This window comes from Aulostomus chinensis, chromosome 22, assembly GCF_037954235.1.
Source record: "Aulostomus chinensis isolate RoL2024-O1b breed Wild chromosome 22, RoL_Achi_v1.0, whole genome shotgun sequence".
NCBI lineage: Eukaryota > Metazoa > Chordata > Actinopteri > Syngnathiformes > Aulostomidae > Aulostomus > Aulostomus chinensis.
Genome location: NC_141341.1, coordinates 6,488,754 through 6,512,493, shown reverse-complemented (window position 1 = coordinate 6,512,493; position 23,740 = coordinate 6,488,754). Strand labels below are relative to the sequence as shown.

General features: G+C 43.4%; 2 protein-coding genes across 2 annotated transcripts; one reads left to right on the top strand and one right to left on the bottom strand.

The window, feature by feature from the left end:
* Positions 1-1,332: 1,332 nt before the first annotated feature.
* azin1b (antizyme inhibitor 1b) lies at positions 1,333-10,109 on the bottom strand. Its single transcript, XM_086193771.1, has 11 exons — positions 9,914-10,109; positions 8,638-8,781; positions 8,129-8,327; positions 7,267-7,440; positions 6,869-7,041; positions 6,496-6,709; positions 6,165-6,239; positions 5,206-5,371; positions 4,854-4,963; positions 3,211-3,428; positions 1,333-3,121 (listed from the first exon to the last, which is right to left on the bottom strand). Exons 3-11 carry the CDS (start codon positions 8,228-8,230, stop codon positions 3,046-3,048), a joined length of 1,308 nt encoding a protein of 435 aa, XP_086049897.1. The 5' UTR covers positions 8,231-8,327; positions 8,638-8,781; positions 9,914-10,109; the 3' UTR covers positions 1,333-3,045.
* A 4,175-nt stretch (positions 10,110-14,284) lies between these two features.
* atp6v1c1b (ATPase H+ transporting V1 subunit C1b) lies at positions 14,285-23,727 on the top strand. The gene is made up of 13 exons (XM_086193936.1): positions 14,285-14,450; positions 15,417-15,588; positions 15,678-15,745; positions 16,796-16,881; positions 17,081-17,175; positions 17,265-17,356; positions 18,586-18,684; positions 19,252-19,320; positions 20,327-20,419; positions 20,907-21,000; positions 21,237-21,334; positions 21,485-21,605; positions 22,845-23,727. Exons 2-13 carry the CDS (start codon positions 15,457-15,459, stop codon positions 22,941-22,943), a joined length of 1,146 nt encoding a protein of 381 aa, XP_086050062.1. The 5' UTR covers positions 14,285-14,450; positions 15,417-15,456; the 3' UTR covers positions 22,944-23,727.
* Positions 23,728-23,740: the final 13 nt, after the last annotated feature.

Genomic DNA, 23,740 nt, shown 5'->3' with positions numbered 1-23,740 from the left:
AGCGCACGACACGGTATCAAATGTGTTGTTGTACTCTGTTCATCCTCCGTGTACACCCACTTGGCCATTTCTTTTCTCTCCAATGTGAACAAGCTCATCAGCGGTCAAAGGTCATTCACCCACGCTACGGTGCGCATGAGGGAAAAACACTGTCATTATGGAGATGTGGATAATTAGCATCAGGCATGTTCTAAGTTTGGGGGGGGGGGGCTTGTTGACTGGAGGTTGACTCTGAAATGTTGATGTGTTAATTTTTCTGAAATTTGCTAGTCTACCCCTTCCTTTATTACCAGAGCCTGCATTTGACAAACATTGCTAGATTTTATTCTTTCATCACTGATGTCACTGTTTTGTTTTGTGTTTTTTTGTTCCTTGTACAGTAAACCAACAACATGTTGGACAGAAAAGAACCATGAAAGGAAAACAATGACAACCGAAAGAAAAGTGCATGAAGTCGCCCCAGACCTCACAGCAGTTGGAGCAGCCCTTGTTCATTTTTCAACTGTTGCGTCAGGCTGTAGTATGTCGTTCCCTCTTGAATATACAAGCTGCTGCTTTCGGCTTGGAATCAAATCGGGGGGCAAATTAAAAACCTGTCCTCATGAAAACAACACCTCTATACTTGCGGGATGAGGCAGTTTCAAACCGTGCAGTTTCAGCTGTTGGTGCGTTCAAACGCTGACACCTGTCCTAACACAGGGGTTGGAGCGAACACATCGACGCTCCTGTTAGCGTCAACCTTTGTCACACAAACCTTTTGTGTTGTTGTTGTTTAAATCTCTACTAAGGAGGTTTGTTTTCACCTCCATCTCTTAGTCTGTCTGCAGGATTAGACAAAAATAACCAGACGCATTTTTCATGAGACTTGGCGGAGCAGCAGCCAAGAAAGTACCCATTAAATTCTGGAGCTGTTGATGTCTCGGGGAATATCGCCACAAGGAGCCTGGCAGAGGTGCCCTGGGGTGCTTTTCAAGTTAATGAAATGATGTGTTGATTAAATGACATTGAAGTTGACTCAGACTGGAGACCTGAGCTGCAGCTGTTGGCCAGTTTATTAGGTACGCCTCGATAAAGCGAACCTCAAACTCTTCGTCCTCCTAACAAGAGTGAGGGGTTTGACATTTATTGAATCTCTCTGACAGGTGATGATCTAGTTCTGGTCATTTGTGGTGCTGCTGATTTGTACTTTTTCGAGCACTGTTTATATAACGGAGATCATCATTTTACATTTAGAGTAAGTCGTTGCGTGGTTATAGTTGTATCCTGAGAGTGAATATTGTATCTGGAACGTGCACTGGTAGGGATCCAATGATCACACATACACAGGACAGATGATTTCAGTCAGAAATGTATTAAATTAATCATTTTCATTACTTTAACAAGCACAATTTACAGTCAAAAACAGGCTATGGTCCATTAGTGCCTTAGACAGCAAGTAATTAATACATTAGTCATTTGTAACACACGAGGGCAGGATTCTTTAATAACTGCAGTTAAGTCAGGTCATCTTTAACAACAATAATAATATAACAGACATGTAGCTGTACAAGAGACTGCATTACGTCACTCACACCTGTAGAGAGGCGGCCATTATGGTCATCATTGGCGCTGCCTCTCAGACGTCTGTGCACAACTAGTATGTCTTCCACTTCAGAGATACGGACATGTTGGTCTAAAACCACCACATAGAGAACAAAGGGCCTCATTCATGATGTGGTCATACGCATTCAGGACTACATCAGCCCTGAATTTAGGCTTACAGACAAGAAGCAAAGCCTGACCATTACCATACTCCGGGTATTTTTGTAATTCTGGGTGATTTCCAGTTATAAGAGGTACACAGTAGATGTCAGGGGCAAGAAGTTACTAATAGCCATCAGGTTCAGATTCCTGTCTGTAAGACCAAATTGAGGGCGGCGATGTGTGAGGAGAAACGTATGTGTACGACATTTCATGAATGAGGCTCAGCTCAGCGAAGAATTCTTAAGAAATGGCTCATTTGCTGGTTTATCCGATCCTGGGAGGACAAGGATCTATCCCGTGGCAAAGAAACACTAATCTGAGGATCTGTAACTCCAGGGCAAAATGTCACAGTATTTCTTAGTCTACAAAAGATTTTTGTGCATTTTATACCAGATTAGCCTCTCTCTAACAGAGGCGAGGAGTGCCTTAATATGTATGCAACTTTTCTGTATTCAAGCTCAGTGTGGAGGAAAATCCACGGACTTCTTCATGCGATCTAAGTAAAGGGAAACCACTGAGGTCACAGCACACATAAATCCTTGTAGCTTTTTTAAAAAAAACAAAACAAAAACAAAAATAAACAAAACATCAATATCTTATCAGGAAAAACACTGTTAGAAGGGCCACAGCATAATACCTGGGCAAAGCACACTTAAAGATGGAGCTTTCAAAATGCCCCAGTAAGAACAGAATCCAATAAATACAAAAGCAATGACGTGAACTGCAATCAAGAAATAGGTTACATCATAATTTCATTTCAACTGGTGAGGGGTCTGAAATAAAGAATCCATTGGTTCTTTCAAACACTTCAAAAAAATAAATCTACAAACGTAATGTATTGGTGTTGAGCGGACACAGGATTTACATGCCTGTCAACATGTAAGTGATAGAGAGCATGATTTAAATCAATTGTACATTTTGTAAACTGGATTTGATTTAGGACACAAACTGCCCCAGTATGTATGGGGAAGGGGTGGGGGTGGGGGTGGGGGTGGGGGGTTGTCCCCATCTCCAGAGAGTCATCCATTTTGTTGCATAATGTCAGACAGATTGTTAAAGTCCATAAGAAGCAGGAGGAAATTTGAGAAGCTTATCTTCTTGATAAAATTTAGAGTAACTGTTTTCCAGAGGTACAAATGTCGAATTCCTGGAAATCAAGAGGACACTGCATTTTCCAGGGTGGCTGGAATGTTGACCACATTTCACCCCCTGTCCCAAATACCAGACCTCTCTTCTCACATGGTGAAAGCAGAGGCTTAGGAGTATCTGTACAGGTTAGGAGGGGACAGGTGCAGAGAGGAGTTACACACTGTACTGGACCATGGAGAACGTCTTCATGTCGCTGTCCAGGGCCACACCGGCCTCCTGCATCTCGTACCTGTGGACAACACCAAGCACCTCATCAGTTTTCTCTGTCAATGGAGTCGGGGTCTCTTTAATTCACCAACGGAGGCGCTCTGAACTCACCAGTCAGAGGTGGAGACAGTGTAGTAGACTGGCAGCTGGGGGGCGCTAGAGAGGCAGCTCAACCCCTCCAGGCCGCACGCTCCCATGTTGGAAAAGAGAAGCCAGTCTCCTACGCTGAGCTCAGGCAACAGGCAGCGCTCCACCACCTGGTCCAGCTGGTCCAATGATGGGCCCCAAAGGCTGCTGGGATACACGGCCTCCTCAGCACACAGCACGTGCTGACGGAGGAAACAGTGAGGTTAATATTCAATACTCTGCAGAACATATCAACAGCTTGCACTGACATCGCCACTGCATGAGTTAAATTACGCTCTGACAGCATGTGAGACTTGGGAGAAGAGATATATTGATATGATTACAGTCTACAACCGAGGAAATGATATGCAGTAAAAATACACTTCTTTCAACAAATAACACTATAATTACTTCCACCATGGAGGTTATGTTTTCAGTGCCATTTGTCAGCAGAATTCAAAAACTGCCAGGCTTTCATGAAGCTCGGTGGAGAGACGGAGCATCAGCCAACAAGGAACCAAATTCATTTCGGGGCAGACTCTGAGCTTTGCGAGATAGAGCAATGTGACACGTTCTTTTCTTTTCAGTGCAGTGTGAAGAAGAATTCAGCCTCCTTTGCAATATATTTCTAAACCCTATCCAGACACTGAAATGGCAGAAACGCTCCCTTTCAACAGCAACTGAAAGGGCACAGTAGTGTCAGCTGGCAGGCGGAACCTTGGCAAGGCAGCAGCAAAGTAAACAAAGTTGCACTTCAGAATACTACTCCTGAGCAGGCCCAGTGTTGTTAATATTAAACAGACCAAAATAACATTTGCAGGCATGCTATCTGTCTAATATGCTGAAGGCTGTGCAGGGGATTAGCATTCTACCGGGCTTACAAATCATTTCCATTACACTTTTGCAAGCAAACGTTCGTTGTTCAACAAGCCAAGATGCAGGAAAAGTGTGTTTATTTTTGGCAGTTGGACATGTAAATATATTGTCTTTATACTAGAAAAAAATCATAGGAACCATTTTGGATATTTAAATGGGTCATTAGAGGAGTGAATATTTTAACCCAAAGATAAGTTAGCAGTGTCCTGGAACATGCCGTTCCCTCATCTCAAAGTCTCTGTGTTTTTGGGCAAATGCCTGAAATAAGCTATGTGGCTTACAGTAAGATATTTGAATGTTTTGCTCTTCAAAATAAAATATGTCCTTGAAAATTTCAATGCTCTTAATGACGGTTTCTGACAGGTGGCTAAACAAAACAATAGAGGTTTTGGTGAGATTGGATAACGTTTGGTAACGTCGAACAATTACACAGAAACAAAAAGAACCAATGTGGTGGTCAATAGTAGAGATGACCTTGCCAAACACGGTAAATAGCTCACAAACTTATTTGCAACAGAGTTCATTATTGGCAACAATCCAAAATTAAATGTAAAAATACAGCTGACTTTTGGTCGAGGGAACACACAGCAATGACAACTTCTAGGTCGGCTAACAACAACGAGTCATCCCTGCAGCACTCGATACAAGTGTCAATCTCAATAGTCAAAGCATGACCCCTTTACCCACTACAAGTGTAATTCCTATCAGATGCTTCATTCAGAAATCCTCAACGTGGGTGGAGGCCTACACACCTTGTGCACAGAGGGGGCAGCGATTGTGTTCCCCAGCAGCTTGAGACTGAAAGGCCCGTAAACACCCTCATTCATGTAGTACAGGAACTTGGTGTCCTCATTGTGTTCACCTGTGTAAACAGATTAAGTAATGTCAGAGATATAGAACACGCATTATCTGCAAAGTGAAGATATGACGACACTTGACCTGAAGTATTGTACTCATTACGCAACAGTAAACTACATGGACACAGAAACACACAAGCTCTCAGTGACACTCAGTTCAGAGACAATTGGGGTCAGAGACAATTGGGGTCAGATCCAACGAGACAAGAGAGGACGAATACATGTTGGAGAGAGTTAAATGTCTCACCTGGAGTGAGGCTGTCCCAGTGGTGGGTCACCACCTTCTTGGCGATCACATTGACAGCCAGGCTGAATGCAGAAGCCACATAGAAGCTGCCTGGCTGGGCCAACACTTGCACCCCAGACAGCGGAGGGAAGTAAGCATCTAGCAGCGGCCGGACTGCAGACTCAACCTGCACACAAGGATACAGCAGGCATGAGCACAGACGTCAAAAAAACTAAACCAGTACAAAAAACTCTCACTTGTTTCTCACCACATTCCACATGTTAGTCAACAGATATGAGATTTAAACTACAATGAAGATGGAAAGCACAGCACAGCCACAATGTGTTTTACTATTCAACCTTCCACTTAGAGCCAAGATCGTGTTTCTAGAGATCCTTCCGCACAAAAATGTCTTTACTTTTTTACCCAAGAGCACCGAATACTCAGGAGCTGATTGTCAAATAACCCTTAATACTTAAACTCAGCGTTCCAACTGTGTTCACTCTCTGGTTAGATTCGTGATTTTATATATCCACATATAGGCGAGACATTGAAGAATAAAATTTCTTGGTGAAAATTTGTGATTGATTTAGAAGTCTGCATGGGAGGTAAAGCCCAGGATCCACAGTGTGTTTAAGATTTCAGGGAGCAGAAATCGTACTGCCTTTGAAAAGAGGCAGAGAGAGAGGCTGGATATACGCTTCTGAAGGCAAACGCTACAAAGGGCTGAACTACGAATACTGGTGGGGTGTTTATGAATCTACTATGAAACTACTTCAGTTATTGGAAGAAGCATTGAGGCTTTGTTTCATACAGACTTGTATTTCCAGGCACACATGCTGACAGGAGGCACATGTGTGTAAACTCAGGCCATTCACTTCTGATTTAATCATTTTGATGGATGTTTTTCTGTCAACGGGTGATGAGCTTCAAGCTCCGACTGAAACATGCCTAACCAGTCACTAATTACAACTGTTTACCTGTTTGAGCTGAAAGTCTGAGCCAGTGAATCCACCACCAATGTCCAGGATGTTCATGTTAAAGCCCAGGTCAACCTGAAAAGACCACAAACAGTCTGTAACCATCAATCGAAAAAAAAAAAAATAAATAAATAAAACCAAAACAAACAAAAAACAACAAAAGTCATCTAAAGTAAAAATAGTAGTTGGTTTCTATCACCTAAATGCAAACTCAATACCATCAAGATTCAATCTATGTTCCAGGCAACATCTGTATTTGATGGCTGTGACTTGCTGACACTGTGCATGGTATGGAAGCACAACTTCAAAAAGATGAGTCAACGTTTCTCACCCCCATGTCGAACACACAGCGAGCATCAGACAGTGCAAGGGTGTAGGCCTGTTGGAGGTCTTGGCAGGAGCTGGGGATGTGGAAGGTCACCCCCACCACCTGGAGCCCCAGGTCCTTGGCAGCCTCGAGCAGGTGCCGACAGCTCTTCAAAGATGAGCCGAAGGCCATGCTGGTCTCAGCCGCGTGGGCCTCAGTGGTCAACTGCAGCAGCAACCTGAGAGAAGCAAAATTATTATTAGAGCCAAACTCATTCTTCAGTGCTTTCAAGTCACGTGACAAAACTGGAAGGTTACCCTCGTGCACAAGACAAAAAGACGATCCACAGCATTCCCAAGTCAGAAAAGCCTCCAGGTTGACTTATGTGGTCACTTACTTTGCACTAGGGTGGAGGCGGGAAATCTTGGACAACTCTGCCTCATTTTCGCAGACCAGGTGCTGGACGTTATTCTTGGCAGCATCCTTGATATGCGACAGTTGCTTGCAAACACCAGACAGAATGATGTTTTCAGGAGGCACGCCATGCTCCAGAACCAGGTTCACTTCAGCCTGCAGGACAAAGGACACACACATTACAATCATGAACACAGCAAAATCTAAAAGCCTCTCCAAAACAATCAAAAAGGCATTGCATAAGTGTGAAGGATAACAGTCACCAGCTGAGTAGTTATCAGTTGAGTGCTTTTATGTAATTGCCCCTAAATAGCGAGTGCTTTCACTAGAGGACAGGAACTAAAGGAAGGCAGATTTGAATGCAGTGCAGTGAAAACTTACTTTGTTCGTGCAGACGAAGCCCAGGCCCAGGGAGGCCAGCACCTCGATGACTGCTGCACTGCTGTTGCACTTGACTGGGTAGTAGGGCTGAAGCCGCGGCACGATGCTCTGCCAGCACACATGCTGCCGCATCAGGGCACCAAGGTCTCCCACCACAAACGCACTCTTCTCCGTCTGGAAACACAATTTAAGCAAAGGTTGTTGTTTTTTTAAATCATAAACCCTGAAAGTCCATGTTCAGGCCATGATGGAGGAGTAAAGCCTCCCACGTCCTATTACAGAAAGTCTCATGGTGTGAAGACACTAAACTGAGCTTGTCAGAAAGACAGAACACAGGAGCTCAAGTTTACCGTTAAGAGTTTCCCTCCTGTCTGGTTAAAGTGTCATAAACTATAAGACCTCGCAGTTCTATTATATCCGATGACAGAAAAGTGTTACTCTACTGTTATGACATGTTCAATTATTAATAACAGAATATAATATTAAGAGTGTACACACTCGCAAAAAGCTACGACGTTTGGCTTTCTAGGCAACAACCTGTGTACTACAAGGTTATAAACTGGAGCAAAAAAATCCCTGACGCAAGCACAGTCCAAACATACTGATTACATGTCCAAAGACTGCGTGTAAAATCTATCACCAACGTGTCCCGCGAGAAACTGTTAAATCTGGAAAAAGGACAGGGTTGTAAAAATCCTACCAGAAAATACTGTGTGCATGACCACAAACAAATTCAGATTATTGTCACTTTCAGAATCCTGGAGGAATGTTACCCTTGTGACACTGTCAGAAGAGCCAATATAAGCATTTTAGGAATGCTATCAAGACCAACGTGAACGTGCTAATGAGCTGACAGACTCACCAGAGTCTGCTCACAGATGTGCTCGTCGATGACATCCTCCAGGGTCACTCCACAGTCCAGGAGTTCAACGATGTAACTCGGTTTGTCAGCGAATCCTTTCATCTCAACCGTATTCCAGTAAGCCAAAAATCATAAAGAACAGGTAAGCAAGTCAAGGGGTCACGACTGAGCCAATGGGGTCCTGCCGGTATGCAACAAACTGGAAAGAGAGAAGAAGAGAACAACTCTATCAATATCATCTCAATGTGTTTTTTTTTTTAAACTTTCAGTCAACTAAACACAAATCCCCCTCGACTGAGCTGCTGAAGTTCTCCATTGTTTCACATCTGGATGTGTAAACACCTCATTGAGCTTCTATTTTAAACAAATGAATTCCTATAATCCTAAAAATAGCATTCACACCCATTCAGAGCCACACAAATGGCCTGAGTGCGAGTCTACTGAGAACACAACGACTGTGGACTTTGCAACATGCTTGTGTGCATGTGAGCGAGCGTTCAGTCACTCACATGGACAAGTCAGGAGATGGACCTGTCCCGCTATCAGCTAGGATCCCAAGGTGGCTCAGCGTTGAAGTCAAAGTGCTCCCGGTAAAGAGCTGCCCCTAGGCCCTCTGGGTAGCGTTCATACACCTGTGCAGAGACAGGGGAGCCCTGCAAGACCAGCACAGAACATCCAATCAGGAAAAACATCAAAAACACCAGAAAATACATTTATGACAACCTGATAATCTCTTCATCCATCATGCTGTGTCCTTGTCCTTCACTTGAAAAGATTTAGTCTCGCTCGTGTGATCGTGTTCATTTAAACACACTGACACAACTTTCTGTCACTGTCATACTTGACAATCAAAACAGGTCAAGGTAGGAAACAGGTTGGTTGGACTGTATGAACACATGAGGATGTTAATCATTTTGTTTTCTTAGAGAAGAAGTTGACCTCTTTGTCCTTTGATGTCGAATTCATTGTTTCTGTGCTAAAACATTTCCCCAGTTAGATCTGGGCGTGTATAAAAAAAAAACTTAGACTGCTACCATTACTGATTCCTGACTGATACTTTTAATCAAAACAATTAAAAAGGTTTCAAAACTTTTGCCTTTGGTTGCTCAAAGCTGGTTTATACAATTAAAAATAGGTCAGCAATCGGAGATTTTTCTTCTCGGGTTATTTATGAACCTTTTTTTAATCTAAACGATTTGAACATCTAATTGAGTGACATTATTCACAGTTTGTGTTTATATCATATGTGATCATGACAGCGATAGTAGGCCAACTACCGAAAGAAAAACCGCGCATGCGCTGTAGCGGTGCAAACAGTGTCACAACTTGACAAATGAGATTAGCATTTCAATGCGTCACCACCGCCACAGCTAAAGCAAAATAACGTTACTTTTCGGATATCATCCATCCGAACACACGTTTGAAAACCACATCTACCGTAATAGCGCCATAGCGAGGGGGGAAAAAAAGCGCAGCAGCCGGACGAGGAGCCGCTGGTGTTGTTGGCCGCCGAGCACACCGCGGCAGAGGTTCACGTTAGCGCTCGGTAACGAACAACATAACCAAACATATCTTGACACGACACAAGGAATAACACCGTCAAGCGTGCCCGAATCGCTTTATAATCCAACAATGTCTGCTCAGCTAACCCCAGACATTACAACCGCTACAAATTGTAATGAATCGGTCTGTCATGTGTGGCGAGGAGGCAGAAAGACCAGCCCGCCATGTTACGTCCGCCCGCTGAATCCCAGGAACTCAACCCAAGTCACTCGCTGTACTCACGTGAGATAACGGCCAGAATGTTTTAGAAAATCGTCTTCTCTTTTTCGGCGGAATTTTTAAAGAGTAGTGGGCACAACGATACAAGAAAGAAAGGCGGCTGTTTTTGCCATATGTTTCGGGGTGAAGGAACGAGCGTCTGTCGGTGGCGTCTTCTCTCTCGGCTGGTGGGTGGAGGACTACAGCGCTGAGCGGGGGGCGGGAGTAGAAAAGGTCATCAACGGCCCATGGGCGGGGCTTAGCGTTCGCCTCCACCAATAAGCTTTCTTTATTATTAAGAAATCACCAAATATGTATTTCCGAATATCATAGAGGGCGGCAGTATATCGGTGATGTTTAGTCACGTTACATAACCATAAACTTTCCGTAGATGGCCACCGGTCTCAGCCGTGGAGAGACCTGTCTGGAGCTGTGGGACGATTCCCAGACACCTGCTGCCGATCGATCCGGCTGATAACTGTTAACGTATGTTAATTTTCGTATGTATTGTACGTTTGAAATGTGTACGTGTGATTCTGAGATCACGGTTCAAATTTGGAGATAGAAGTCAGAATATTGTGCACAAGAAAACGCATCATTGACGAGTTTAGTGCAAGCGGATGGACGGTTGTGCAAAGACCCCCTGATGACATAGCCAGTTGGACTATTGTTTACTATTGTCTGCAGTTTGGACTCTTTTTGTTGTTGTTGTTGTTGGATTACTTGAAGTAGCCCTCTTCTGACAAAACCGGACAATCAGCGAGATCTAGTTCTTTTTAGTATGGATCCAGGGCTTCATGTGACGAACCTGGATCGATCACTAAAAAGCTGTAGAAATGTTAATTTTTCGCTTTTTGACAATTGTTCAAGGTTTGCGGCTGACTGTCGCTGCTAGTGTATCTCTGCAACAACAACAACAAAATGTCAGTAGGTTCCAAGAAAGTTCAGTCTGTTCTCCAGTACAATCCCACTGATTGAATAAATGAATAAAATCAAGAATGAAACAGAAAATCAACATCATACTCGCCAAAATGTGTTTTTTTAAAATTTGTTTTTGTAGCTGCAAGTGGGTAGGACTAGTGTCCTGTTAATAGCCAGTGTAAGAATATAAACCATAAGAAGAAAGACTAACTTTGTTTCCAGGGTCCAAGCCAATAAAATGTCACTCATCAATACAGTTCTTTTAGAAGAAAATCAAGACAATATAACTTTTTTTATCAGTTTTATTCGCTCTTATTTTTTAAACTTTACTGACATACTTACATTCAACAAAACAAACACATTTTCCTTGAAAACGTTTGTGACTGAATGCCTCAAAACTGGGAAAGTCACAAGGCTGAGAATGTCCCCAGGTCAAAAGCCTTTTAATAACAAAAGCCTTCCTCCTTGTTTCGGTTTACACGACTTTGTTGATCCCAGTTATACGTGTTTCTATGGATTTGTCTGGGTTTAATGGTGAGGAAAAGCAAAATTGCTACGTTGAGGAAACACTAAACGTGCAAGAAAAAAAAAAAGACTTCAATCTCAGTTATTTTGACATTCACGGTTTGTGTCCCGTGGAATGTGGTGGATTAAGACTCAAGAGCTTACAGGATATTTTGTTGATAAGTCCTCACGCCTTCGTCAAACCCACTTAAAGCGTTAGTTCAGCTGATGTTCTGTGCAATTAAATTTGATAGGAAAAGATTCGTTTTGGGAAATGTGTCTCATTAAGCGTGGTGTTCAAATGTTCCGCGCATCAGTGAAATGCAGGAAAGGCGAGCTGCAGAACTCAGCCTACAGCCACTCAAATCATATGACTTCTGCTTCTGTGTCAGTGGGCACCGGCAGCACGGACCACTGGAGGAGCTGGTTTTTACTACGACACTTGCAACAGTTGTGTCAAGCTTTGTTTACGAGTGAATTGTGTGCAGAAGAAGATAGGAGGGTCTAAAATAGTCATAAATCACGGACAATTCAGGAAACGAAAACAAGGTGTGAAAAATAAATGGATTCCTTCATGTCACATTGTTTTGCTAAAATGATTAGTTATGTTTGGCTCTTTTCCAATTCATTAATCAGATAATCTAAGAATTTTCAAGAAAGTTGAAAATTTAAGTTCTCAGCAAATTAAATGATACTGGGGTTTTTTTTTTGTTTTTTTTGCGTGTTTCTCAAGCTTCCAGTTTCCTATCAACAAAGCATAAAATCTAAAAAGTATGTGCCTTAAGGGTCATGGGGTCCACAATCACCCCCCCAGTTCATCATGATTTAGTTGAATGTCCTCTCTGTCTCTAGAAAGGAAATGGAATTTACAGCCAGCGGTGGAGGATATAAACGGATAACAGCATTGATAATCAATCTTTGATAGTCACAACATAGCCACAAATAAAAAATTAAAAAAGTAAGAACCAAACAGAGTGAGTTCAACAGCAAGACCTCTCCTAGTGATGGAGAAGTTGGAGTTGAGCGTAAGTTCAGAGAGATTTTGATTATACAGCACCTTGTTTAGTCAGTTCACAACAGGAGTTACCTCAGGACACGGAAGCAGGTCAAGACCACACACGGTCTTTATTCATTTATAGAAAGCCAACGTTTCCATCATGAGCAAGCACTTGCTGTCAGAGGAGAGGAGACATTTAGCAGCACACACACACACACACACACACACACACACACACACACACACACAGAGTGGAGGCTGCCATACAAAGTGCCAAGCTACTCATCAGGAGCAATTAGGAGATCAGCATCTTCCTCAAGGACATTTGGATGTGGCCTCCATGAGAGGTGCGGCTTGCACCAGCCATGCTGCATCATAATTTAATTCAAATTAATTGGATATGAATGTGCTCAGCAAAGGAGACGGGAACCCAGTGCATCATGGGAAAACCCATTTGGGCCCATAGCAGCACGACTATGGTTTGAGATAACCCTGAACCAGCTCTAACCTTTATCAAGAAGGACATTTTTAGGTCTACCCTTCAACATAAAAATGGTTTCCTACACCTGAAGATGGCTCCATGGGAGAGGAGGCAGACGGCTGAGCACTGCCTCCAATTATACATCATTGAACCACTTGGACCCACAGGAAGCCCGACCTTGGGGAGTGGTCAGGTCAAGTAGAGTCACATCAAAAGTCATCTCATTACAGTTCACAAGTAGCACCACACCCCTTCAATGCACTTACACCCAAAAATTCTCCATGAGCAAACACACCAACAGTGTACAGTCGAATATCTTCCAACCATTTTCTACCTCTTATCCTGTTAAAAGTTGTGTGTGTGCGCGTGTGTGTGTGTGGGGGGGGGGGGGGGGGGCAGCCTCTCCCAGCAGCTTTCAGGCAAGAGGCGGGGTTCACCCTGACCAGGTCACCAGTCCATCACAGGACCAACACATAGAGACAGACAACCATTCACACTCACAGTCACACCTACGGTCAATTTAGAGTATCAATCAGCCTCGTCCTCTCTTGATGTCTTTGGACTGTGGGAGGAAGCTGGAGTACCAGAGAGAACCCACACAGGAACAGGGAGAACATGCAGACTCACACAGAAAGATCCTGTGCTGGAGCCAGGACTCGAACCCAGAACCTTCTTGCTGTGAGGCAACAGTGCTGACCACTGCACCACCGTGCCACCGAATTTTAAATATGACACAGAACAGAAATATATAGGTGAAGATGTACCCATGCTGATTGTCTTCATTTCTGTCTGCTCAAAACTTTAACTGCAGGACAACAGTATTCCCATCGTCTAGGTGATATACTGAATGTTTAGCCCCTGATTATTTGTGATTAGTTTGTTTAGGAACAACTCTTAAACACAGATTAAGGGTGAACAGCTGAAAATTCATATTTTTACATGACCTGAAAAGAAAGACATTTTGCTGTGGCGAGGCAGACTTGAAATAATAAACTGTAGTAATTTAATTTAACCATAAGAGGTCAGTATTGAGAGGTAACCACTAGCAGTCAAAACAAACACGTATGCTGCCTTTAGGAACAGTCAGAAATCTATCAAAACGGTACATCGCTGGAAAATTAGCCTTGCAGGAATGACTGACTTTTTATCAAAAGAATAAAAAATAAAACACTTTATTTACATATCTAACTTAACACTATGATCATCCCCATTATACCCTTGTTGGGTAGCGCAGTGGTAGCTTTTTTGAATGAAAACTTTATTAAATCTACATTGTTTTTTTTTTTCTAATTTCAGACAGGTGCCCAGCAATTTTCTATTAATTGAATCTCGCCTTCATAAACGCACACACAGAGAAGCTGCATCCCTAAATAATACTTTTTTTCTCCAAATAAGCTCATAGCTTTCAATCAAAATGACTGTCGTCGAAACAGAATCAACAAAACATTCGCCGGAGGGCCGGTGAAGGCAGCATAGTGCGCAACAGCCGTTGCGCAGGCGCACTTTAAGTCCCGTGATCAGCTGACGGTGAGTGAGATGCTCTGTTGAAGGACCTCGGAGTCGAAAACCTGCTGTTGTCCGCGCTATGCATTGGAATTTGCGACTCTTTCACTGAGTTTTACCGTGTGTGCCAAACACTGAAGCCTGCTAACGCGTCGGTAAGTACGGGAACGTACCGAATAACGGTGTCGTGACAGCGCGACACTGCAATGCTAGCACGCTATAGTGTCATCAGCGGGCTAGCGATTCATTTACCCACACTCTCACACACACACACACACACACGTTAATTTAGTTGTTCATCAGTGATTTTATTTTACACTTAACGGAGATTGAAAAAACATATATCTAGGCGCTTCTATCGTGAGCCACGTGGTTTACGCGGTGTTTTATTAACAGAACAACGTGTGTTTATCACGTCCTCCGCAGCAAGGAAACTGATCATGTGACCGTCAATCAGCAGACATTCTGACCTGTCTGTCTCTGCCGTGGCTCAGTGATACAATCAGCGACTTCTGGACAAATAAGTAGCAAATAGGAGGAAGTTCGTGATTAGGAAGCAAAACTCTGCTGGAAAGCGGAACGAACTCAAGATCTTAAAAATGGCCAAAGATCTGGATTCTTCCAGGGGCTTGTGTTTATCACCGACGCAGGAAAATGTACTCATAGTAGAGTGGCTCTCTCAGCTGTTCAGATTATGTGGGCTCATATTGAGGATGAATGATAACATCAGCATGTCCTGGCTCAGTTTGCTCAGCTGAAGGGCATCACTTTTTCAAATTCACAACGTTTACGTGTTTGTTTGGTTTTTTTCAGTGTGTACAAAATGTGAAAACTGTACAATCTTGATTCCACTTAGGTAAGGTAGATTGTTTATATTTGTGCTGAGCAGAATCCCATATAAAATACCAGCACATCGGCAAGAATATTGAATTTTGGATGTTTAACATGTAAGCAGTATTTTATTTCATCTACCTGACCGACCGCGAGACAGTCAGACTCGCTGTGGGAGAAAACATAGACACGCAAATACATTTTCCTTTTGAATTTGTGGCCTACAAGTAGGCGTTGCTGAATTACTGTAGTCATGAACATTGTATTCATTCGTCTCCTTCTTCCTCCAGTGACTCTCTTACATCAGAGGACAAACTTCTGCCAGTCGCCATGACAGAATTCTGGTTGATCTCTGCTCCGGGCGAGAAGACGTGTCAGCAGACTTGGGATAAGCTGATGGTTGCCACCACACGTACCAACAACCTCTCTACCAACAACAAGTTCAACATCCCCGACCTGAAGGTGGAGAACAGCAGCCATCTTTAGAGCAGCACGCGGAGCGCCGTCGCAGTGGCGGGTTGTTATAATGTCTGTTGTTCCTCCTCTGACAGGTGGGAACGCTGGACGTCTTGGTGGGTCTGTCGGATGAGCTGGCTAAACTGGACACGTTTGTGGAAGGGTGAATATCTGCCCTGCTGTTCCTCCATGTTCATGTTTTACTGCTAGGGTCCTTTTTCAGTTGTTCAGTGCATCCAGCCATGTCTAAGAAAAGGGGCAGAACTCTTCACCCCGGCAGCTCGAGTCAGCTACCGAACACGGCCCTTTTTAAGTAAACTAGCCGTGTTGTATGTAATGAGAACAATATCTTGACAAGTTGTTCTGTCGTCACCCTTCTGCTTGATATTATCTGTGAGTTATTCCCTTGTTGTTGTTGTTTTTTACGTTTTCCACCGTGAGCACCGAGGATGTGTACTTCTATGAATAAGCTTAATAATGCTGATGTCGCTGCTGTAGAACGAGGAGGATGAAGGTGTATGACGTCATCCTTCGCTGATACCAATCCAGTAAATATTATAGTCCTCTTTTAGGCTTTCAACCGTACGTCGGTCTCACATGTTGTAAAGTTTAGGATGGACAGACGAGGCCAGAACCTCTTTTACATTGTCTTGGTGACCGCTTAGTTTTGTACCGTTCACATTTGAGCCGTCGCGCTACCCGGACTTCAGCACCAACACCCAACAGTATTTATTTTGGTTCTTAGTTTTCTCTGTAATGTGACAAAACATGAGCTCCTGACTTTGCTTTTAGGCCTTCAAACCCAGTCCACTCTTCAGCTCTAGACGTAGTTTGTGTTTGTGTTTGGTGGTTTCCTCAGGTTCCGCTTCTTTCCACTGATTTGTTACAAAGAGGGTTGTCTAAGTCAAGCTTTGAAAACTGTAACTGCTCCTCTGGGTCAACGTTGCCCCGAACGATGTGTTGGGTTCAAGCAGGGTGACGTAACACAGTCTCTCACTCTGGTGAGCTCTCTAGTTCCAAAATTTGGCACCGATTGATTTAATGTGAACTTGTACTCGGTGCAGAGGTAACGAATCCCCATGAATACCCTTCAGTTCAATCATGAGCGTAAATGGAGTGCTTTATGTCTTTGGGAGGTTTCGTGCATGCATGTGAAGAATCATGTTTGGTGTTTTGAAACTTCAGTCCTTTGTATGGTTCCTCTTTCTCTTAGTGTGGTGAAGAAGGTGGCGCAGTACATGGCCGACGTTCTGGAGGACAGCCGGGACAAAGTCCAGGAGAACCTACTGGCTAACGGACGTAATTGCTGTTACCATCATTTCACAAATTCTTCACTTAGCTGACAAATGACAAATGTGATGGAAGAAGTAAACAAAAGGCAGCGTGTTGCTGTAGACAAGACTTCTGTGTATTTCGGTCGCTAATCGTGAGAGTACATAAAGGCTGGAAATAGGTTTGATTAATGCTGAGGACTTGAATCTGGTTTTACTCTCTCCAGTGGACCTGGTCACCTACATCACCAGGTTTCAGTGGGACATGGCCAAGTACCCAATCAAACAGTCGCTGAAAAACATCTCTGAGATCATCTCTAAGGTCGGTTTGTGGATAATTCCAGTCTTTGTCTGTTTCCTTTCATCCAACAAGGATTCGTTGGTTATAATTTCTCTTCGTTTCGGTTCCAGCAAGTGACTCAGATAGACAACGATCTGAAGGCCAGAGCCTCAGCGTACAACAACCTGAAGGGAAACCTGCAGAACCTGGAGAGGAAGAACGCGTGAGTATCACGTGACTTACGTTGTTGTATCCGAGGCCTATTTTGCATCGCGTACATGTTACCGGCTCAGTTTGACGCAGCTTCATTGGGTTTTCCGTGATGGACAGCAGCTGGTACCAGGTACTTTTTGTGTGTCACTTTGGCCGAAGGTCCAAGTGAGCTGAGTTGATACTAAACGATATTCTGCAACCCTGCGAGTCAGTGATTGGTCAGAGACTAAAGTCAGTAGAATCACGACAGCGTCATTGGATCCTCATTGTTTTAGATGGCCAAGTTATTGTAAAAAGAATCAGAAAAAACCCTCTCCTCCATCCTCAATCATTTCTGGGTGTCACATTCTTCTTCAGCTGTTTAATGGTGGCGAAGGTGTCACATTGAATGTGATGTCACTGTAGTTTCTCACTGTGTTGCTATGGTGAGGGGGTGCTTAAGAGCAGTGGAAAAGGGAAATTTGGTAGCAAAAGACACTTTAGATACCTCCAAAGTCCACATATGCAGTCCAAACCTGGATAAATGTCTCTTTGTCTCAAACCAGCCGAGAGATAAATAATTAATGAGTGCATAATAACGTCTCTATTAACGTAAATATAGGCATTGATGTAGCGGTAGATACAGTAGCTGCTAATAGCTTAGCTATTAAATGCGTAAGAAAATATGTCACATACTCTGGAAAGCAACAAATAAGCTATTCCCTCTCATTTCGTCCCATAAACATAGATTTAGCATCGAATAAGAACATATAAGTGCCTATTTCCTTATTAGCTCATGCCTATTGCAAGCAGCTTATTATGAAATGTTACTGTCATGTTAAAACTACCCTAATTTCATTTTGTTTTGACTTCTCATGCTACCATCACTATTTTTGTTTTTTGGGGGAAAAAAGTTTCAAAATATGATGTAATTAAAAAAAAAAAAGATTAAATATCTAAATTTAAAATCTCAAGCATGCACATCTAGGCTAAAGGTTTTGGGCCTTCAAATTAAAATTACTTAACTCACAATGTCAGAGATTGTCAAGATTTTGTGCAAACCAACACAGCAGATCTGTAGGGAAAATAATATATTATTGTTTATTTATTATTTGCTATTTATTTCTCACCAAAAGGAAGATGGAAGGTTTCACTTCCTCCAGTCAGGAGGACTGTAGTTTGAGTATCAATCATCTTCCTGTTTTCTTTCTTTCTTTTGAGTTGTCCCTGACGTGGTGTAGTGTGTGTGTCATCCTGTAGGGGGAGCTTGTTGACCAGGAGTCTGGCTGACATAGTCAAGAAAGAGGACTTTGTTCTGGACTCAGAGTACCTGATAACCATGCTGGTGGTTGTTCCAAAGTAGGTCCACTCACCTCAGCACCTTTCTACGCATTTAATGGTTTTATTCCTTTATATTAATTTTAACTTTGACTTTTGGGCTTTTAAAACCTTTAGAAGTTAAACCATTTAGACCTGCAGTTCAGGTTGACCTGCCTTCAATAACTGAGGCAATTGATGATTTAATGATATTTAATGAACATTAAGGCAAAGGTGATTAACTTTCAGCATGTTTTGGTTGTATTTCATGTTTCTACCTGCTATAGAAGCTGAGAAATGTTTATCTGGATGGTGCCAATTCTTTCATGTTCTGAAAACCATCTGGTTTTAGGAGGTTATTTATCCAAATTTTGTTTGTTTGTTTGTTCCTTTTGGGTTTTTAGGTCCAAAGTAAGTCGGTAAACTGTTTGGGTGGTTTTGATAGGCCTTTGAGACACGGCATGACACTTCCAAGGGGTCCAGTGGACACACATACCAAATAAACTGTACAACAGAATCCCTCCCTCGGCCCTCTGCTTAATTGAACACTAATAATAAATAGATAATAAGTCCGATACAAGTGAAGTGACGTGCTCCCTCTCTCACTAGGACCAGCTTTACCGACTGGCAGAAGACGTATGAAACTCTCGCAGAAATGGTTGTTCCACGTTCCACCAAGTAAGTAGATCCCTCGGTTTCTGACACGTTTGTGAGGGATTATTGGATCGTCTGATATCTTAGAGGTGCAGCTGATGGCGTGTCTCTTTAGAGACGCAGTGTTGGAGTCTTCCATTTGCTTTTCCTCCTCTCGCTGTCAGCCTCTGATTAAAACTGGACGCATTTTACGGTTGACCTGTTAAAAGCAATGGACTCACATTAGTCTAGAAAATATTATCTGGTTGACCTGAAACCCACTGACCTTTCGCCAGGTGATTTAAGACATTATCTGCAGGCTTTTGGATGAACACGGTTAAGTGAGGTGTGGTAACCTAGCAACCTTTGTTTCTAGAGCAGACATGCAGCTCTTGATGTGGAAACTGGACGCACACCGCAGAGACCAGCAGCCGCCAGGACACGTTTCTTCTGTTTGCTCATCACAGCTTTACTTTTTGAGCAACTTCAAAAGGCAGATTGAGGGCTTCAGTAATTCGAACTCTCTGTCGTCTGTTACCCACCAGTGAAGGATCTGCATCTGTGTCCACATCGCTCGGTCCTAATTTCCAATTTTCGCTCTGTTCCGTATCTGTGTAGATGTCATTACCTTGGGAGGGTACATTTACAGTAGGAACAGTGTCGTTAAATCTCTGCCAGTGAGCACATTTGTCCTGTCACATGATCCATACTGCCTGCTGGTCACGTTAGCGTACGTGTGAGGACCCGTTACTAAGTAACACATGTTAAATGGCCTGCCCTTCTAGCTGTTCATCGACATGCCTTGTTCCCTGTATCGTGCTCAGATGCGTCTCACGGTCAGTTGTGACAGAGGAGCGGATGCCGCTGACGCTTCTGCTTCAGTGACCTGCATCGGTTTGCACCAGCTGTTTAGTAAAGGATTGTTTTGTGAGACGATGTGGAGGAGAGTCGACGCCACGCCGTAGTTCCTCAAACTAAAGCGGATGAAGCGTTTCTCTTAGAGCTCCGCCGGCTCCTGTTGTAACCTGTCATCCTGCGTCCTCTCCTCCAGGCTGCTGTTTGAAGACCACGACAGCGGCCTGTTCAGCGTCACCCTCTTCCGGAAGGCTGTGGATGACTTCAAACACAAGGCCAGAGAAAACAAGTTGGTTCAATTACTCACATTTAAATTCAAGAGTACAAGCCGCTCTTTCATTTATCGCCCTGTGACAGCTTGTTAACATTGACTTGACAAGGGCTTTCCAAAGAGTCTCAACAAAAAGATAAAAACGGGGAAAATATTCTTTTTAATCGTTTATTTATATTTTGGAACCTCAGTTAAGCAGTCATGAATAAAAATAATAATAGTTCATGATTGAAAGAAGCTTTTGTTGTTGTAAAGGCAAACGCTAGCTTACCCGGCGCTAAAAACCGACAGCTCATCTTTAATAAAACACAATGTCATCTGCACTTGACAGCCAGTGACAATTACAATGATGGGGTCATGTTGTTTGTGCGTTTATGGAAATGCGTTACTGCATTTCCTGTTTTTCAGGAGTGCACTCGAGTGTGTGATCGTGTGTGGGGTAGGTGCTTGTGTGTGTTGGTGCACCTCTGTGACTGGCATCTCTCTGCCGTGTGTCCTGACTTAGATTTACAGTGCGTGATTTCCAGTACAATGAGGAGGAGATGAAGGCGGACAAAGAAGAGATGACGCGTTTGTCCACCGACAAGAAGAAGCAGTTTGTACGTCCACGGCTCACACTCATGGGATAGAGAGGGAGGCGCCTGCCAGAGCGACACATACATGTCTGTGCTTGAGTAATTTGAACAAAAACAAACCTTTAGTTTGTCATGAATCATTTTAAAACGGAGCAAAACCCAAGATGATACCAACAAATTTGCCACTGTGTTTACTGATGAATAAATTACTTACGAAAACCTGTTTTGAAAAATTCAATATTCTTTGTCTGTCCATCTAGGGGCCTTTGGTGCGATGGCTTAAAGTCAATTTCAGTGAAGCCTTCATCGCCTGGATTCACATAAAAGCTCTGCGTGTATTTGTTGAGTCGGTCTTGAGGTTAGCAACTTAACCCTTTCTCCAGCAGCAACCTGCAGCCACGTCCTACTTATTAGTTGTTGTTTTTTGTTTTTTTGTGCATGTGGGCATCTTGTTATGTTCTAACGGATGGAAAACAGCCTGCACGTCTGGTCCTCTTGTGTTTCATAGATACGGGCTGCCAGTTAATTTCCAGGCCATGCTGCTCCAGCCAGCCAAGAACATGAAGAGGCTGAGAGAGGTGCTCTACGACCTGTACAAACACCTGGACAGCAGCGCCGCCATCATTGATGTGAGTCCACTCTCCTTTTTAGGGCCAGACGTCCGTGTGTGCATCCTATTTTCATATAAATGAACGTCCCTTACATTCAAGCCATCACCAAACCAGTTCCCACAATGCCCACTGAGCTCATCGCTGCCGGGTAAACATCTCTGCGTTCACAACTGATGGTGTTCTTGTAGGAGCAGCATTGCAGACGCGCCATCAGCAGGACTGGCTAGTCCCTGTTAGCCCTCTGGCTAGTCCCTGTTAGCCCTCTGGCTAGTCCCTGTTAGCCCTCTGGCTAGTCCCTGTTAGCCCTCTGGCTAGACCCTGTTAGCCCTCTGCTAACTTGAATGTGAATACTTCTGGTCTAAGAGCATTATTTTCATTTGTGCTGACCACATTCACAGTTCTGTGTTCACACTGGAAGAGTGTCTGCCTGCCAATGAGCAACTCCAGTGAAGCAGTTGGATTTAAGGGCACTTCAGCAGTGATAATGAGGGCGGAGGCCAGCACTGTTTCTCCACCCCCCCCCCTCACACACACACACACACACACACTCAAATTTATCTTGCTGTTCCTACACATTTGAACCCCTGCCATTTAGTTTATAACCTTCCAATGTTTTCAAACCAAATGAGACACAATCACAACAATGTCTAATAGCATGAAAGCATGAAGTGATGAATTTTGCCCCCAAACGTCAGAGTCCGCGTGACATCATTGCGTTCAACACAAACAGTTTTCCAGCCGTAGTTCAGAGCCATCTAACTTTGAAACACTTTTTGTGGAATAACCATATTTCGTGGTGGAGGTGGTTTGTACGCGTGTGCTGGAATCTTTCTGACCTCAGATGCATAGCCATCTGTTTGTTAGGTGGAAACATCGCCGCTGTTGATCCAGTGGGCAGAAACACCGATGAGTGGGAGGGCAGTAAATCAGGGGTCTGGCACCAAGCTATCGAGTCTGATCCCCCTGTGTAGGAACAAAGAAGCCTCTTGGTGGTCTTATCACTGCTATTCAGCATGTGGACAAGTGGGACGACTTTTTAAATCCACCTCGTAAATCTCGCGCGGCTGCTCTGTTGGTTGGTTGAACATTGTTCTGACTGGCGTAATCGCTTCAATCAGGGTGGAACACACGGTCCGTCCAGGCCGACACCCTGTCGGACAGGATGTAAACACGCCCGACCATTAGCTCCCCGCAGCTGACGATTTTGACGTTAAAGTTGGAAAAACACCACCAATGATGTTCTCTGTCTCGCTGCAGGCCTCCATGGACATCCCAGGTCTGAACCTGAGCCAGCAGGAGTACTACCCTTATGTTTACTACAAGATCGACTGCAACCTGCTGGACTTCAAAGTCTAGAATCGTTGCCATCGTGATCTCTCGAAGTCCGATGTGACTTGTTCACATTCCTAAGCTTTAATTTATTTTCTTTCGCAGCCTGGTTTCCCTCCATTCTCTCCTCTGCGTACTCAGACGCCCCTCCTACCCTCCGCCCCACACGTTCCTGGCACATTCCAGGGTGGCTCTGGATAAGATGGCAGAAGTTGGAGAAATAACGTAACTTTTCTTTGACTTGATAAACACGGGCTCTCTCCTTTTGTCGTCAAGTCTTGGCACCACTCCGTAACTGTGAGCAGCTTCCGACGGTTGACGTTCCCTCTTGGCATCAAAGGACAAGTACAATTCACCGTTTTTACTGTTGTCCTTCGCCTCTCATCCTACTTTACGTCAAGTATCGGCAATAGTACACATATGGAGAAAATGGGGAGAAGTATATGGTAAATATAGTATTTTATTTTAAGCCCCTTTAAAAAGTGAATATGTTTTTGTTTGTTTGTTTGTTTTTTTTGTAGGTGACGTGCTTTTAGCTCCATGTAAGGAATGTCTGTTTACAGTAGATGTTGACCACTGTTTCCCCCACATGGGTTATAATCTTGTGAGATACTGAGACATTTAATTGTACAGTATAAAGAAGCAATCTATTTGCTGATTGTATCCTCCCATGAGCTCTGTATATGAAGCAATTTGAGAAAAATAACGATAGGTCTATGTGCAAATACTGTATTGTCAGTATAACTGGAAAATTGAAACGTATTTAAAATAAATGTGAAAATAAATACTGTATGTGAAAGAGTTGATGTTTGCGTGCTGTACTT

Coding starts and splice junctions, on each gene's coding strand:
- azin1b (XM_086193771.1), bottom strand. CDS start 8,230: ATGAAAGGATTCGCTGACAAACCGAGTTACATCGTTGAACTCCTGGAC. Junction 5,372..6,164: donor CAGACTTTCAGCTCAAACAG/GTAAACAGTTGT, acceptor CCTTGTGTGCAG/GTTGAGTCTGCAGTCCGGCC. Junction 4,964..5,205: donor CTGGGACAGCCTCACTCCAG/GTGAGACATTTA, acceptor CTGTTTACACAG/GTGAACACAATGAGGACACC.
- atp6v1c1b (XM_086193936.1), top strand. CDS start 15,457: ATGACAGAATTCTGGTTGATCTCTGCTCCGGGCGAGAAGACGTGTCAG. Junction 18,685..19,251: donor ATGCTGGTGGTTGTTCCAAA/GTAGGTCCACTC, acceptor CTCTCTCACTAG/GACCAGCTTTACCGACTGGC. Junction 21,001..21,236: donor CCGACAAGAAGAAGCAGTTT/GTACGTCCACGG, acceptor CTGTCCATCTAG/GGGCCTTTGGTGCGATGGCT.